This window comes from Calliphora vicina, chromosome 5, assembly GCF_958450345.1.
Source record: "Calliphora vicina chromosome 5, idCalVici1.1, whole genome shotgun sequence".
Classification (NCBI taxonomy): domain Eukaryota; kingdom Metazoa; phylum Arthropoda; class Insecta; order Diptera; family Calliphoridae; genus Calliphora; species Calliphora vicina.
This window is the reverse complement of record NC_088784.1, coordinates 29,300,050-29,319,430: the sequence shown is the minus strand read 5'-3', so window position 1 is coordinate 29,319,430 and position 19,381 is coordinate 29,300,050. Positions and strand designations below refer to the sequence as shown.

The 19,381-nt window shown below is 31.3% G+C and overlaps 1 protein-coding gene across 7 annotated transcripts in view; it reads right to left on the bottom strand.

Annotated features, from left to right (window-relative positions):
- The window catches only part of Prosap (prosap), a 322,296-nt gene that overhangs the window by 101,333 nt on the left and 201,582 nt on the right, over positions 1 to 19,381 (bottom strand). For 6 of the 7 annotated variants that reach the window (XM_065514421.1, XM_065514419.1, XM_065514416.1 and 3 more), the window contains one exon: positions 14,899 to 14,916. The exons of the other annotated variant lie outside the window; for it this stretch is intronic. In XM_065514421.1, coding sequence (XP_065370493.1) covers positions 14,899 to 14,916 — 18 coding nt within the window. The remainder of the gene's footprint in view (positions 1 to 14,898; positions 14,917 to 19,381) is intronic. 7 annotated transcript variants of the gene reach the window in all.

Here is a 19,381-nt window from a genome sequence, read left to right as displayed (position 1 = left end):
CACAGGCATCCAGTTTAATATTATAAAGAGCAACTTTGTTGCAGTCGTTCTTAGTTAGGGCTCCTGTTATCAGGATTACCATATCAGAGTTCTTAGAACTAATTTGTGCAAAATCAACATATTTATGACTGCTCAAACAGTATTGTGTGGCATATTGCACATTTTCAATACTAATAGGGGGGTCAGACGGCATGTATTGCTTGTGTATTGGGACATGTATTCGATACATATGGAATTCCATGTGTATGTCAAAATTCACGTTATACATACGATTCATAATTTCCACGTTCAAACGTACATATGTCATTGCATGTGACATAACCTCTATTAGTTTATATGTTTGTTGTTTTTAACAATATATTTATTTAAAACATTTTTAAATAACAATAAATATATTTAATGCAATGAAACTTATTTTGTTATGATTTTTCTTTACTCTTTCTTGTTTTGTTTTTTTATTTTGCACTCTCACAGTGTTGTATTTCAAAATACAACACTGTTATACACACGAAAATAGAACATGCTCTAATTGCCAAAAATGTCACGAGTAATACACATGTATTTTACATACACAAAGTTTCATATGGATCACACGGTATGTATATGTTTACATGTGGAAAAATGTCCCAATACATGGCACAAAACACAAGCAATACATGCCGTCTGACCCCCCTTTAAAGAAACCTTATCAACAGAGAATATTTGTGGAAAATTTCAACCACATTTTTTGATGGTGGGTATAAAAATAACCTAGTTTCAATTTCGGTAAAAAAAATTTTGAAATCCATTTTCAAAATTTCTTACATACGAAGTTAAATTCCAAGAAGTTATTTTGTAAGGGAAGCTGATACTTGAAGTTTTGTGAAATATATCTTCTTTTTTTGGTAAATATAACATCTTACTCACTACATTATGATCGCTTATGAAGCTTTTTGCAATTGATCTACTTACTACATGATTTAGAAATTTTACGACCATTAACTATACACGCTAAATCGTTTTTGATCCCCATGATTACTTTACTAAAATCGACTTCACATAATTAAGAATAGAATAGTTTAAGTAAACATGTAATTCATATTTACTAGATTAGAGAGATAAAGATATCGGTAACGCTGATCATTATCTCTCATTACTGCAGCGATATTGTTATATTATCGAATGCACACTTAATAATGTTAATTTACAAGAACCGTAAAATAGTATACTGTTTATTTTGTTTAACTCAATTTTAAAAAGTTTTAAAATGGTATTGTGAAAATAGTATACAGTAATGAAAGTTTTTTGGTCGCAGTTGGAAATGGGTAAATATTAGGGTATTCAATTAATCGGGTTTCTGGTTTAATCGGTTAATCGAGCAAATAATTAATAGATTCTATTAACCGAATAATTTCTATTTTAATTTTAAATTGAAAATACAACGAATTTTGCATACAAAAACATAAAAAACAGCAAATATGGTATTTGAGATCATTTTTGCATACATATCGCTCATTTGCTGCAACAACGTCATAACTCAAAATCCGTGTTTTTGAACTAAGTAATACAAAATATGCGCCGTTCTATAATATTTCATTAGTTTTATCAATTTTCAAAAAAGTCTAATATTTTTTGTATAAGAGTGTTTTTTTGTTGTAAACCTCAAAATTAAAATTCATGTTTTCTCGTATATTTGACAAGTAAAAATTTGGGATAAATACAAATTAGAAAAATATTAACATCTACTGTTTATATTTCTGAAATCGCATGATTTGTTGAAAATTTATTTAAGAAATAGTAAAATGTAATAAAATATTCAAATACGTTTTTCTCGAAACGACTTTTTTGAATTATGACGTTGTTGCAGCAAATGAACGATATGTTTATTTTTTAGGGTTTTAGTGGAATCTTCTGAAATAATCTTTTAAATAAAGAATATAATTTAAATGTTTTCCTTCTCTTGGAAAAAACTCTCTCGCTGTCTATACTTGTAGATAGACGAAACTTTTTTTTGAAATGAGTCTTTTAGTAGTCAGAACTAAACAAAACTATTAAAAGTATTCAAAATCTAAAACAATCCAAAAAGGACTCCAATGGTATAACTAAGGATTTTATTCGCCAACATATACAATCAGCGAGAGGAAAACCTTTAAATTATATTCTTTATTTAAAAGATTTTTTCAAACATAGTTTCAAATACATGTAAATTAAATATGTCAGTTGTTTTACTCATTTATTGGATGTTCAAAAAAATATCTAATTTTAAAAAGAAAAAATCACATAGCTTTTATGAATCTTGTGATGGTAAAATCTGGTCAGATTTCAGCAGCTCATAACAGATAGGACACTTTTGCCGACACCAAATACAGAGAATTACCTTAGCGAGATGGGTATTAGGCTTTGGTGTTGATTCGGCTGGTACGATACCTTACGCTTCGGGTTATCGAAATGGATCCACTTTTCATCGAAAGTAATAATTCGATACAAAAATAATTTTCTTTTAAAATTTTCAATATTAAGACCTATAGTTAGGCCATAACATTAACAACAGTTTTTTAACATTTTTATTTGGGTTACGAATCATTAAACAATACTTAAGCGTTTTACTCACTTATGCGGCCCAGTTACTAAAAATTGTGATTTCTTACCTGAAATAAAAGATAAAGGATATATTAGTTAATTTTATTTTTAATTTATGTGATATATATATAGTAAATTCAACTATTTATACAATAAATACATATGTTTAAATAAAGACAAAATATTAACTTATAAATTAAATTCTATAAATAGTTATACAATCATAAACTTCGACAAAACTAAAAAAATAAATTAAATTTTTTAAATATTTCCATTTTACCCGTGGTAAGTTATAATATTTTGGATAGTTTTAAAAATAGTAAATTATTATGAGAACCGATAACCAGATATTGAAAAAATGTAGCTAAGTTTGTTCTTCAATTCCAAAAGAATACATACTTCAATTATTTTAATAAAATGAAATTTGTAATTTGCAACAGTAAATATTTTTAATAAACATATTATGGTATTACCTGTAAAAAAGGGTAAGTTGTATTTTTACAACTTTTCAAGAGAGTAAAAAAATAGTTTATTGTTTATATGAGAGCCATATAAATTTTCTTTGTGACATTATCGGTATCAATAGAGATATTTGTGAGTATATTGGCAATTGAATAGATGACGAATAAGTCTCTCAAATGGTCATGTAGAAAATATACAAAAATTACACTTAGGTCTTTTGGCAGGCAATGCGATGATATATATTTACACTGTAAGTAGGTCAAGACTTTATTCAGATCTAAATATAAAATTTGCAAACAAGAATTTTCCAACTTTTATTAAAAATATGGGCTACACTATCTTTTTATTAATGTTTATTCCCTTCGAGACTATAACCTGCTTAACTTTGCTCTGTAAAACTGTACCCTTTCATAAATTTTCAATTGCATGGTTTCTTTCTTTGTTTTTATACTCTTCGCCATGAGTGGCAAGGGTATATATAAGTTTGTCATTCCGTTTGTAATTTCTAAATTTTTCATTTGTGACCCCACAAAGTATATATATTATGGATCCTTATAGATAGCGAAGTCGATATATCCATGTCCGTCTGTATGTTGAAATCAACTTTCCGAAGCCCCCAAATAACTTACATACTTGATTCATACAACAATATATCGGGAATTCTTGCGGTTCGGTTGCTAAAATCGACAAAATCGGCCCATAAATGGCTGAGATATTAGGAAAAAACCGGGAAAACCTCGATTTTTGCCCTATTTTTGATCTATATCTGGATAACTAAGTCATTAATATAGACAATATGGATATCTAATGATAGATATTTCAAAGTCCATTGCAACAATGTATATAAGGATATAGTAAGTTGGACCTACAATGGGTCAAAATCGGGAAAAATATTTTTAACCCGAATTTTTTTTCAAAAGTTTTTTTAAAAAGTTAAAAAAATTTAAAAAAAAATTGCAAAAAACTTAAAAAACTATTTTGAAAAAAATGTTTAAAAACTATTTAAAAAAAATTAATTTTGTTTAAATAAAAATGTATAAAAAAAAATATTTTTAAGTATAATTTGGTGAAGGGTATATAAGATTCGGCACAGCCGAATATAGCTTTCTTACTTGTTTTATTAAATAAATATCTGTACATATAAAAATACTAGTTGTTTATACATAATTTTTTTTGTTATTATTTATATTTTTTTAATTTCATTTGTTGTTTTTTTCTCCCTCACAAGTATTAAGTTGCTTGTTAATGTACGTGTTGCCATTTTGACATGTGTCACGTTACGTTGTACACTTCAATAAATTTTGGCAATGCAAAAAATTGAAATGGAAGGAAAAAAAATAAAAACAACAACGAAAACAATACAGCATGTCGAAACATTTAAAGTTTAGTAAATAAATAAAACAAATAATAAAAAATAATTCAATAAACGGTAGAAAAGTATAGAAAGAAGTACGAGCATTTACAAGTAGTTTAGTTTAGATGCAATTTTAAACAATTAAATACAAACAAATGCAAATTCACACAAACATATTTTCATAAAAAACACTTGCATATTTGACTGGGGTATTGTTCAACACTCATTGTGCAGTGTTGTTTAGCTAAAATATAGTGTTGAATAGTGTTTATAGTTAGATTGAGAGTAGTGTTTTAAATTGTTTGTTTTGTTTTTTTTTTCAAGTGTTTAATTGTGTCAGTGTGTTTGATGCATTTGCTGTTGTGTGATTTTGTGAACTTTTTGGGTGGGAAACTTCAAAAAAATGTTTGTGCTAAAACATGAAATAAATAATTCAATTAGAACATAAACAACAACACTATAAACGCCCATAAGGAATTTACATATTTGCTAAAATCAACAAATAAATAACGTAACAGACAGACAGACACACAGAATTACATACTCAAAAACGAGCTTTACTGAAAAATAGTTTTTAAAGCAAGAATTTGTTTATTTTACAAACTAATAAAAATTCTTTTAGTGTGTGGTATGTTAAATCTGGGGCCTATTTGTACTACATATCGATTGATATTGTAATAAATTAGTTTTGATGGAAAATTAAAATAACAAACGCACTGTATGTTTTCAAGAACTCTAAACAAATTGAAAGGAAAGGTGACAGTCTTTGATTACAATTTTTGGCATACAATTTAAAAATAAACTAAAAATTCATTTCAAATAATATATTTTCAATGTCAAGCTAAAATAATATACATAAGTTAAAAGGAAGACTTACTTACATCGTGAAAAACCCAAACTTTTATGATCAACAAAGACTATTTTGAGGAAGTCCTTCTCTCTAGGCCTTATTGTGCCTTCTAATCTCTACCACCAATATTTCGATACGTTACAAACAGAATGACAAAATCTTACTTTTTGGTGCTGGGTATAAAAAGGAGAAAAACCAATTGCAATTGAATCTTGGAATATAAAAAAGATGTAATTCTTGGGTATCTGTCTGGATATTTAAAAATATTTAACTGGTCAATGACGCTCCAAGAAGCAAGCAAAAGAAATATCAAAGTACTTTTAGCAGTGATGGAAACATAAATTTGTTGTCGGTATCAGAATGATGTAAAAATAGTTCAAAAATTTAAAATTTGGGAGTATGACCTACAAATGCCATTTTTTTTTAAAATTTTTAGCGTTTGTTTTGAAACATTTGCACAAAATAAATTTATTCAAAGTATTGACCATTGTTAGCTATAACCTTTTCATCTTCCTGGCAACATATGGATGCCGAGCCAAAAGAACTGCTCATCGTTTGAGGCCAAAAACGAATCAAGCCAATTTAGTGAAACGTATCCCAGAGAGAGCGTTCAGCATCGATAGAAGCAAATAGTAGTCGGAAGGTGCGTGGTCTGCACTATACTTCCCAACCCCTTCATTCTAAATACTTTTTAACAGGAATTGCAATATGTTCGCTTCAAACGAATCAGTTGCATTCGTTACAGGTTCCCTGTGATGGTGTTGGTCAGATTTCAGCAGCTCATAATAGATAGGAAACTTTTGCTCTCACCAAATACGCTTCGGGTCATCGTAATGAATCCATTTTTCATCGCATTTAATGATTCGGTGCCAGAATGATTTTCATTTACAGTATTCAAGCATCATTTCGGACATGCAAAATTGTTTTTGAAGGTCTCTCGGCATTAATTCGTATGGTGCCTAATTTCCCTGTTTTTGGATGTAGCTGCTTGAGTAGCTCCCAATATTTTAGCAAGCTCTTATTGGACCAGCTTTTAGGGGATGAACCTTACTCATGGAAAGCATTATTTTGGAACTAGAAAAATAGGTTATGGGAGGGAGAAAAGAGGGAGTAGTGTTTGTGTAGATTCGACATTGAACTTTCCTACATTGAAAATTACAGGATAAAGAACGAATTTTCCCTGTAGTGTGCTGTGAAAAACGTGAATTACATAAAAATCTGCGGGTATCAGGACCGAGTTCCCTAATTTCATCGGAATACATTCCATTGTAGTATCGATAGAACAGTGAAACGCATCTCACATTGTGACTGTGCTCCAGCGAATCAATAGAGTTGGATATCCCACTGTCACCAATAATCACCTTCTCCCTCTCCTGTACGCAGTCGAAAAGCCCCAAAATAGACTTTGAAGCACCGACCCATAAATGGGAGTTTTTTTCCATTTTAGGTCGGATATATATGGTGTAAATAGTGAGGAGATCCGATGGAGTGAAGTAATTCCTACACCGTTTCAGAAATCCCAGATACTTGAATGCCTCTTTCAACACTTGAAACATGTGTTTAGATCAGCGGACATCACATTGTATTCTCATGCCTAGAACACCAAGAGTGTCTGATGCCATAATATTGCTGTTATCTGCAAAAGCTAGGGTTGAAAGTTTAACGAAGAAGGTCATTTAGAAAAATAAGAAATAGAGTAGGAGAACGAACGGAGCCTTGCTTTACCCCTGAATCTATATTGAACTCGTTGGATGAGATCCCATCTATAACAACTAATATAGTGCGATCTCTGAGGAAGCTCGATATAAATCGAGAGAAGTTAATACCGACACCAAAAGCAATAAGTTTGGATAAAAGTGCATCGTACATATATTCTATCGAACGCCTTGGAAATGTCTAGAGCCACCACTTTACTTTCCCCAAACCAGTGAATGGAACGACACCATTTTTCCGATAGGAATGCTAGGTCGTTTAGTAAATTGTTAAACTTCAAATATTTAATCCGATGGCAGTTTATCATACTCTGCATAATATTGAAAAGTGTACAACAAATTGCTTTTGGACGATCATTTTCAGGGTTATTAGCTTCTCCCTCTTTAGGAACATACCGGAATACGCTGGCACGGTATGAAGTGCTCAAAAGGTTAGCTATTGGACGAGCTAACGTAAAAGAGCACTGCTTCAAGGCCAGCGCTGGTATGACATCTGGCCCAGGAGACTTAAGATTGTGTTAAAGCAAAACATCCCGCATTTCATGCTTTGTTGGATACAAAATTCGATATTTTCGAAGCAAAAAAAACTTTGTTGTTTACACTATAATATTCAATAATTAAGTGAGAATAAATGACACATAAGTTATTAAAAACAAAAACTGCGTTCAAAAGATACGTCATATATTGTAAATCCCGCATTTTTAAATCATACTCCCAATATTAAATAATGTGCCACAGGACAACCTCGATGTTTGACCTATTTTTGAACTATATCTGGATTACTAAGTCACTGTCCGGCATTAGGAGATCTGCGCTTAAGGTTTCTGGGACATCGTTCCCTAAATAGTCTTTCAGAGCTCTCGAATATGAGGCTAGAGGGCATTAATGCCTTTATAAGGAGCAGTAATTGGTTAAAAAGACCGGATATAGGGACCTCTTTAGAGTGACCTAATAACCGCCAATTCTTCGGTACGCAATATATCTCATTTCCCTCTTTCTTCGGACAGTTTCCTATTAACTTTTTCAATCTTCCCCTTCTTTTTTTTCAATTCTATCTGTTCCTCTTTTTCTGACCTATAGCTTTGGACCCACGTGAGCTGCTCTTCGTTTCTTCACTTCGCGGCTGCCTGGAAACCTTACCTTAATATAGACAATATGGATATCTCATGATAGATATTTCAAAAACCTTTTCATAAGTTGGACCTACAATGGGTCAAAATCGGAAAAAATATTTTTTAATCCGATTTTTTTTCACCAAAAGTTTTTTTTTCGCTAAATATTAAAAAAAACATTTAAAATTTAAAAAAAAAATTTTAAATTAAAATAAAAATAAAACCAATTCAAAAAATTAAAAAAACAACTTGGAAAAAAAAATTTTGTTTGCCTAAAAATATTTAAAATTTTTATATTGAAGTATAACTTGGTGAAGGGTATATAAGATTCGTCACAGCCGATTATAGCTCTCTTACTTGTTAATTTATAATTAGTTAAATTAATGCCCAATATTTAATAAAATTTACTAAAGTCATTACGCCTAATTACAATCTAAGCTTTATTAAACTATTTTAATTTTTTTTTTTTAAAAAATATTTAAAATTTTAATTTTTTCCCAACCACAATTACAAAAATTATTCAAGCTAAATAAAACACAAATTGTAATTTTCATTATTACATTACTTTTGTTATTATCACCAACATTATGAGTATAACAAAACGATAAAAAAAAGAAACCTATAAAATTTTACTATTAAATAAAATTTACATAAAAATTGTTATTTTGGGCAATTTTTTAAGGTTTCATTAAATGGAAGCAAGTAATATTTACACATGACTGTTTACTTTGGGGTGTTGTAGGAGTAAAAGAGACAACTATATAGATTTCGTGTGTGTTCTATTTGATGATGTCAAACTAACAATCTCAATTTAATATTTTACTGATTCTTATATTTTGGGGTTTGTTTTGTTTTGATTTTTATTTAACTTTGAGTTTTTCTTTTTATTAAACTTTATGCAGATTTTAAGTTGAAATTTATGGTATATAAACATTTAGTTTTCTAACAGAAAAAATTAAAATATTATTTTAAGGAAATCAAATGTTTTGTTGCTAAAACTAAAGTTTATATTTATTGTTTACAGCCAGACATTGAGGCAGACAAAATTGTAATAAAATAATAAAAATAAATAGATATAAGAGTTGAGTTTGTGTTCATTTTTTATTCTAGGGAGAAGGAAAGATTTTAATGTAATTTAAAAAAAGTAATTGTATTAAAAGAAATTTAAAAGAATTTTGTTAAATAATATTTTTAAAGAGATTTTATTGTTCTAAACTTCTAACCTATAAAGACAGTTTTTTATACAAAAAAATAGCTTTTGCTATGCCTTGCTGTTTTTTGATTTCAAATAGCAACAAATCTACTAAATTATTCAACCCTGCTTATGTCATCTTTATCTCAATATCTTCTCCTAACATCATAATTTTTTGTAAACAATTTTATGGCAATTTATTTACAAACAACCTTGACATTGAATTGAGTCTTTTCAAGACAACGGTATTTGTTTAAATAAACAAATTAAAACTAAACAAAGCAAAAACCGAAGAGCAAAAAAATTCCTAAATTTTGTAAACAAAAGTTTACCATAGAAGTCAGCGGCAAAAAAATTGCTAAACAAAACTCTCAACGTCAACACCACTCCCATATTTATACGAAACAATACCTCTCCCCCATTACTGGCAGCCGCCAACTAGACACAAGAAGAACAAATAGACAGACAGGCAGGCAGTTAGTTACTTATACAGACAGTTTTTTTTAATACAAATTTAAATAAACACTATTTTATTATTGTATAAAATTGAAAATTGCACATAATTGCAGTAATTTTCGGCATCAACAAAACCCTGTGAACAAAAAACAAACACACAAAGTGAGACAAACAAAATGCTGTCATGAAGTGGAGCATCACGATGCCAACTAGACAGGAAAAAAGTGTTACCATGTAAATAAATAAATCGTTTGTTTTTGTTTATAAAAAAAACACAACCTCAACGTTGACTTTAAACAAACAATTTGCAAATTGTTATTACATTATTGTTTCATAGACAATTCTAGCGGATTTTTATTATTTGCTGGGCTTTTGTTTGAAAAATCACTTGATGACACCAATTTAATTTGAATATTTTTTTTAAAAAAATGCGGTTGCATTAGGGAGGTTTATAACTAGACAAATAAGAACAAATCAAGCCAATTTGGGATACTCTGTTCTGAAGTGAAGCGTATCCAAGAGAGAGAGCGTCCTGCATCAATTAAAACAAATAATAGTCGGACGGGTCAAGGTCTGAACTATAAAGCGGCTGCGGCAAAACTTGCCAACCACTTCTATCTAAATACATTTTTTTGGTTCAAAATTGGTTATTTTGACACGGAAGACAAAGATCGACCTGGCCAGCCAAAAGATCAATAATTGTAAGCATTACTGCATGAACAATCTCAACAAGAGTTTGTGAAATCATTGGGAGCTACTCAATCAGCAATTTCAAAATGTTTGCAAGTAGCTGGATTTATCCACAATCAGGGAAATTGGCTACAATACGAATTGAAGCTGAGAGACTTTGAAAGATGATGTGTTTCTGAAATGCTTCTTGAACGCTATAAAAGAAAATCAGTTTTGCAACGAATCATTACTTGCGATGAAAAATGGATCCATTACGATAACCCGAAGCTTAAGAGATCGAATGTGAAGCCCGGTCAACCAGCCAAATCGACAACAAAGCCAATTATCCATGGCGCTAAGGAAAATCTCTGTATTTGGTGCAAGCAAAAGGGTTCTAACTATTATGAGCTGCTGAAATCTAGCCATACCATCACAGGGAATCTGTAGCAAGCATTATCCGTAAAACGCCCAGAATATGAGGCCAGACATAAAACCGTAATATTCCATCATGACAACCCTCGACCACATGTTGTAATGCCTGTTAAAAACTATTTAGAAAGAAGTGGTTCGGAAGTTTTGCCTTACCCGCTTTATAGTACAGACTTTGTCCCGTCCTACTACTATTTATTTCGATCGATGCAGAAAGCTCTCTCTGGGATACGCATCACTTCAGAACAGAGTATTCCAAATTGACTTGATTCGTTCTTGGCCTCAAAAGATGAGCAGTTCTTTTGGCTCGGAATCTATATGTTGCAAGAAAGATGAGAAAAGCTCATGGAGCTTAAAATTAAATTTTCCATCTCTGCAGAGAGAGCAGAGCTCTGCTCAGGAGTTTAATGAAGTGAAATTTTCCCTCATATTTTAATTTTTGCAAAACCCTTTCAAATTTCCATTTATCCGTACATGCTGCACCCTAATGTTTACAACTATTGACGGTTAAATGCCAACAACAACTTATTTCCGGTTAAAGTTACAAGGGCATGCATGCAATTTTCGAAATTTTACAGTAAAATGTTGTTTTTTTTTTTTAATAAAACGGAAATTCGTGCATCTATTGTATTAAATACAAGTGCATGATTTAACTAGTTATAAAACAATTTTCTGGTTATGAGTTTTCTAACTGTTGCAATGTCAACAGGCGCCTGATATTTGTCAAAACATCAATTAAAAACAGGGTTGGCTACCGTTAAACTACCTTTAACGAAATAACGGAAAATGCCGTTAAGGTTGAGATATCCTTTCTGCAACAGTTGAAAATAACAGTTATTTTGAAAATATGGTTAGCATTGTTTTCTGTAGATCTTGAGATGACCAGCCCACCTCGTCAACTAATAAGGTGAAGAAGTCCTTGAGTCAGGATGTACACGTTCAGGCAGCTGTCACCGTTCAGAATGATCCACATGGGAAGATCAGTACCGATCAATGGCAGACTCTTGGATAAGATCGCTGTCTATAGTGGTAATTTGGAGGATGTATCCTTCAAAGGTGCTGACTGGGCTAAGTGAGTCAAGATTGTGAATTGTGGCAATAAAAGTAGGTTTGAATTTTTAAAAACTACAGTTGGGAAACTCGGCGATCTTAATTCAGCCTCAAAACTAGAAGGCATATACACCTCAGAGTTGCCACTAAGGTCAAAGCAGAATTGTCAACATTTCTCATTCGATCTCAGACTGACGTGGTTCTGATCTAAGAACCTTGGATTAATCAGAATAAGGTTTGCGGATTGTGGGTTACGGGATACACGGTGTACATGCCGTCCACTGAGAACAAGGTAAGAACGTGTATCTTGACAATGAGGGAGCAATGATCTCACTGTTGTCAACATTCCTCACTCGATCCCAGATTGACGTGACCCTGATTCAAGAACCTTGGATTAGATTAATCAAAATAAGGTTTGAGGATTGGAGGTTACTAGATAAACGTTGTACATCCCGTCCACTGAGGACAAGGTAAGTACGTGTATCTTGACAATTAGGGAGAGCTGATCTCACTACTGTCAATAGAGAGGCCAGGGATGAGCGTACGTTTACATTTGCGTCGGTTTTCAAGCCATATGAAGCAGCAGATCCACCTGGTAATGAGGTGCTGGAGCTGACGGAGTATACAAAATAAGAGTGTGCTATCCTGGTTATGGGATGTGATGCCAATGCTCATTACAGTAGTGGGGCAGTTCTGATATGTAAAAAAGGAAAGCGGTAATAGATATGACACTGACGAACCGTAATGATAATTTCGTTAGAGATTGGAAGATATCCACGGTCTGTTGTTTTTCGGATCATAGTCGTATTACCTTCACCTTGAATTTTGAGAATTTTTGCAAGGGCACCCTTTAGGGATTCTAGACGGACAAAAAGGGAAACATTTTATGACAAGATTCAAACCAGGTTGGTATAGACATCTTTACCTGAACTGTTACCATTTGCATTGGCAAATGTTGTAAACAAGTTCACTCATTTACTCAGTGTTATCCTGTCCAATGAAATTTACTGGCAGGCGTAAGCAGCATAAATGGTGGACCAGGGAACTTTACGTTCAAAGTTCAATGGTTGGGACAACTATAATTCGTGCTGCAATAAGTATAATGGGGATCTTAAGAGAGCGAAACGGAATTCATGGAGGTAGTATTGTGTGAATCAATTGATAACGTCAATGAGTTACCCAGGTTTCGGCGAATTTTATCAGGTTATATTCAAAGAGAGGACAACTCATGGGCGAAATCCAGCTTGGACAGGCAATTATTCCCACGGGAATCTCTGATCATAGGATCGCGAACTTTAACTTCGGTGTCTCACCCAAAGTAGAGGGATGAATGGATTGGATTCAATCTATCATTTGAAGGAGGTGGAGTTTTCACTAATGGTTCCAAGATGGACTCTGGAACAGAGGCCGGGGTGTATATGGTCGACAGCGATATTAAACAGTCATATAGACTCTCTTGTAGACAGAGATTTATGCAATCGGGAAACCCACAGAGTTGATAAAAGAACACATCACAAAGGGGTCTGTAGTGACAATTTATCTAAACAGTCAGGCGGCACTTTGCTTCTCCACATAATCAATGATAACTCAAAAATGATTATTTCGATATTATTAAAATAAACTTAGAAATATTTAAAGAATACTTAATATTAACTACTCAATTTTATGTATATTAAACAAAAAACTAAAATGAAAATAAGCGAATTCACTTAATTGTGAATAAATTCGAAAAGAATCCATCGATATTTGTGAGCACTATTTTATTGTGTTCCTATTAGATGTGGCTTTGCTATAAAGTAATAAATCTGAACAATTTGTGTCGTTTTCGATTTTTCATGATTTTTTTAATACAAAAAAAATTTGATATTTTCACGTAAAAAATTTATTTTGTTATTATAACTCCGAAACTACTGAGCCGATTGAATCGAAATATATGTATAAAAATTTGTACATATCATGGGAAAACTGTTTTTAAAATTTAATTAATCGAAAGAAGAACACTAACTACTCAATTTTATGTATATCAAATATAAAACTGACATTTTGTGAAAATGAACAAATTCACTTAATTGTGAATAAATTCGAAAAGAATTCTTCGATATTTACGATCGATATCTTATTTTGTTTGTATTACATGTGGCTTTGTGATAAAGTAATAAATCTGAACAATTTCTGCCGTTTTCGATTTTTCATGATTTTTTTAAAATAAAAAAAATTTCTATTTTCATGTAAAAAATGTATGTTTTCCTTCAATTTGTTATTATAACTCCCAAACTACTGAGCCGATTGAATCGAAATATATATATGAAAATTCGTACATAGCATAGGGAAAATATTTTCAAAATTCAATCAATCGAAAGAAGTTTATTAACTACTAAATTTTATGTTTATCAAACAAAAAAAATAAAATTTTGTGAAAATGAGGAAATTCACTTAATTGTGAATAAATTCGAAACGAATCCATCGATATTTATGATCGATATTTCATTTTATTTCTACTACACGAGGCTTTGCGATAAAGTAATAAATCTGTCCTATTTCTGCCGTTTTCGAATTTTTATGATTTTTTTAAAACAAAAAAATGTGCTATTTTTACGTAAGAAATATATTTTTGGCCACAATTTGTTATAATAACTCCGAAACTACTGAGCCGATTTAAACTCAATGTATAAACGGATTAAAGGCTATATAAATCTCAACTTTTCAAAGTTTATCTTAATATTATAGGACTAACTCGTTTTGAGTTATCATTAATTATGTGGAGGAAGGTCAAAAAAAATTTAAAAAAACCTCTCTTTAGAATATAAAATGTGGACCATATTTGTATTTCTGGAACCACAATACATCAAAATTGTGTAGTGGTTTAAAAATCCTTTAAAATTTTTTCGATTTTGTTGCCTGGTGTTATTGCAAAATTCAGCTGTTATGTGATATTTCAAATAACTTAAGTACTTGTTAATGTGAAAAAATAGTAATTTAATAACTTATAACTAAAATAATTATATATGTATAACTATGTAATAATATAGAAAATAAAAAAAGCTAACACCAACCTTAAACCAAAAAGCCACCTGATTTTTATAAAAAAATTATAAAAAAATACAAATCGATCGATCGATGATGATGATGAAAACGTGTTATTAGTTGCGCAAAATAAGCGTGTAAATAAATCAAATTAATTAAGCAGTTTTGTAACGGTGTTAAAAGAAGCAAGTGTCAAAAGTGCAGAGTTGTTTTTAAACGCAATTGTGGAACAGTTGGTAGAAGTAGTAGTAGTAATTGCAACGATAGTAGTTTTAGCAGCAGCGGCAGCAGTTATTAATGGCATTAGATTAGACAGTTAACAATAGTAACAAAAAAGTGCAAGTGCCAGCAATAAAATTAAATTTTAAAATGGATGTCAGTAAAACACAATCAGTCAGCAATGAACGCGGCGGCACACACAAAATTAAGGAGTTGTTAAAAATGATGATGATGAAACATTATTGTAGTTTGTAGCGAAGTTAACAGCAGCAGTAGTTTAGCAAATAAATTTACATAAATGTAAAATGTACGGCAACGCCATTAGTCAAACATTGTTTACATATTTTCAAACAGTTATTCACACATGGATGTATGAATGTGTGTTTTTTGTTGAGAGAAGAGTAAATTTAAGTACAGAACAGGTTGTTGTTGTTGGATAATGATGAGCATCATAAATCATTAACAACAACAGCAATATAAAGATGTTTTTTATTATTATTATTATTGTAGTTGTTGGGTAAAAGTGTAAAGTCGACAATCATTACAAGACAGCAACAGCAAAACGGCATTACCCAGCAGTTTTTTTTTGTTTATACCCCAAAAAACAGTAGCATCAAATTAACCATAAAATTTTTTATATTTTCATTAATGTAGCCATGTTAATTTTTGTATTGTTATGTGTGGATATGTATGTAGGCCCCAGGATAATTATGAATCCAACATATGTTAATTTGATGGAGCAAACATATATTTGGCAACATTTAGAAATGAGTAGTGGTGGTTTGGTTTACATTTTGTTTTTGCGTTTATCATCATCAAATTGTAGGCAAATGTTTGGGGCCCAAAAATGTTGGATTTTGTTGTTGTATTTTCAGCCATTTTGTATTGTAGATGATGACCCAAAATGAAGGTGGTTAGGCAGGCAAAAAGAGAACGTGTCAAATTGTTTTTAGCATCAGACATCAGTGACATCAGCAGCAAACAGTCAATCAGTCAGCCATCCAACAAAAATGTTGCCACATAGATTTCATTTATGATGTGGTTGTCGTTGTTGTTGTTGAGTTTCCATATTGTTAATTTTTATTTCACCATTTCACAAATTGTCAACAAAACATGTTTGATTTTGTTATTGTTTTTTTTATTATGATGTTTGGTGTGGTGTTGATTAATTTTTGTCAGTGTATATATTTTGTTTTGTGATTTAAAAGCGCATGTGTTTAGAAAACAATTGGAAAAAAGAAAGAAAATATAAAATATTTTTGAATAATTTTCAATTGAAAATCAAAAACAAGTTTGAATTTGTTAAAAATTTGGAAATTCATACAGTGAATGGGAGTGTTTGAATGCAGGCAGACGACATCATGAGCAACAGGCTGGATTTTTAATTGAATTCTGGATGCATTAAAGTGTCATGATGATGATGATTTGTTTGGGACGTGCAAAATGGCTAAATTTATTTTTATTTACAAGAGCAATAATTTAAATAAAGATGAAATAAAAATACATCAAGTCAAATGAAAAATTGGGGAAAAATTTTTTATTACAAAATCAAACAAAATGATAATGAAATTAAGGGCCAAGTTCAGAAACAGTTTTTAATATTTTTATGAAAAACACTCAAACATTTGAGTACTGAGTCATTTAATAATAATCAATATCATAAAGATGAAAATGCAAAAAAATTAAATAAAAATGAATGCAGAGTTAAATGAAAAATTATAATAATTTTTTTAATACTAAAAAAACAAACTAAAGGATAATGAAATTATGGGTCAGATTCAGAAACCGTAAAACAATTTTCAAGTTTTTGAATGCAAAACACTCACTTATTTGAAAACTGAGTGATTTTTACGATCATAATAAAATTTTTTGACATGCATTTTTTATATATAAAACTTATTTGGAGCGAAATTTGTGTATATACATATATAAATTAAACATTTATGACCGATAAAGTCCAATTTCGGGAGGACATTTGTATGGGGGCTAGGTGAAATAATGAACTGATTTCAGCCAATTTCAACAGTTTTCGTCCTTGGGCCGAACAAATTATATGTACCGAATTTGCTTATGATCGGTCCATAATTAGTCATAGCTCACATATAAGACACGCTTCCGAAAATCACTTTAAAGTGCATAAATCTGTAAAAAAATTTTAAGGCACTGGATGCATCTTTTTCGGGTAGGTATGTTCCGTACTTTTTTCTACTTTGCTTCAGCCACAAAAGAGATATTTCGTACGGTATACGAGATATAAGCGTGCTAAAATATAGAAAAAGTGATAAAAATCCACCTTGAGGAAAAAAATTCGTATGGCCATTAAATTAATACGGCAGCCAACTTGACAAAACTAATGATGCAGAAGTTCTTATTTTTGGGGCTACTTTCACGTGCAATTGTCAGAATTGAGTCCCAAAATCATGTGTACTGTGTTAGGGAACAGGCTTTTAAACTTAAATATAATATTGAATTATTTCTCCCGATATTTTGTTAGCACTCACTAATAAACATAGGAGTCCTATAAACTACTTTCAATTGATTTTCTGAAATAGAGAAATTTCTCGTAAATCTTATACCAGCTAAATAATTAAATTATTTTATTTATAGTAAATCATATCAAAAGAACTCTGTATTGTGTCCTCGCTAACTTGCTGATTGTGTCTTAGCTTAATGTCTTCGAAAAGAAAATGGCGTTTGTCCATGCATATTCAACAAGGTATATCACTAAAAGCCCCTTTAGATGATCCCAATAATAGATAAATACACATAGATAGGAAACTCTCCTCCCAAAGACCAAATTTTTTTGTCAAACATCTAAGTGGTAAGAATGTATTAGAACAATAGAATGTATTAATATAAAAACAACCATAGAGAAAACACATAGAGCGGAAACTCTCCTGTCAAAGACCTAACTCAGTTGTCAAAAACCTAAGTGGTGAGAATGTATTAGTAAAAAAACTATGTGAAAACAAAAACAACACTCGTATGTGTAACGTTTTGAGTAATTTTTTTGTTTGAGTTTTTTTCGAGTTTCCGCTCTATGTTCTCTATGAAAACAACACTCGTACATGTGATTATTTTGAGTGATTTTTATACCCTTCAACTTCGTGAGAGGGTATACACTAATACCCTGGTTTGCGTCACTAATTGGGCCTGGAGAAACGCGACGCAAACCGAAACGAAGCAAGATTTTCCATACATAAATTTACATTTAATTGGTTCCTAGATTCATAAAAAAATTGATTTTTCAGTACAAACATTTTCATATTAACGACGCAAATCGAAGTACTAACAACGCAACATCGAAGCCAACTGAAACAAAAACGATGTAAATTGAAGCAATAACGACGCAACTTCGAAGCCATGCAACGCAATCTGGAGCAAAATCGACGCAACTTCGAAATCACAGACATTTTAAAAAGACGCAACTTCGAAACCGACGAAGAACGAAGCGACGCAAACCGGGGTATTAGTATATATAAGTTTATCATTCCGTTTGTAATTTCCACAATATAATTTTCCGACCCTATCAAGTATATATATTCTGGATCCTTATAGATAGCGGAGTCGATTAAGCCATGTCCGTCTGTGCGTTTGTATATTGAAATCAATTTTCTGAAGACCCCAGATATCTTCGGGATCCAAATCTTCAATAATTCTGTCAGACATGCTTTCGAGAAGTTTCCTATTTAAAATTAGCAAAATCGGTCCACAAATGGCTGAGATATGAGGAAAAAAACAGGACAACATCGATTTTTTTTACCTATTTTTGACCTACATATATCTGGATTACTAAGTCATTAATATGGAATATGGATATCTAATGATATATATTTCAAGGACCTTTGCAACGACGTATATAAAGCATAGTAAGTTGGACCTACAAATCGGGAAAAATATTTTTTAACACGAATTATTTTGAAGTATAATTTGGTGAAGGGTTTATAAGATTCGGCACAGCCGAATATAGCTCTCTTACTTGTTTTGTTTGAGTTTTTTTTATAGTTTCAGCTCTATGTGTATTTCTCTGATGCCACAGTAATCATTTGACATAATTTTACAAAATTGTAAATATAGATGCTGCCATGCAGGGTCATAAAGTTTGCCCTATGTGAAGAATCGAGCACATGGGTGGCCATATTTGGGGCTATGTCCCACATTTGACATGTGCGATATTTTTCAAATTCTAACTTTGCAGACATAGAGAATTATACATAGAGACGAGACACTCCGATTTGTCAAACAAAAATACAACAAATCATATGTCTGATACAAAAACAAAATACATTGACT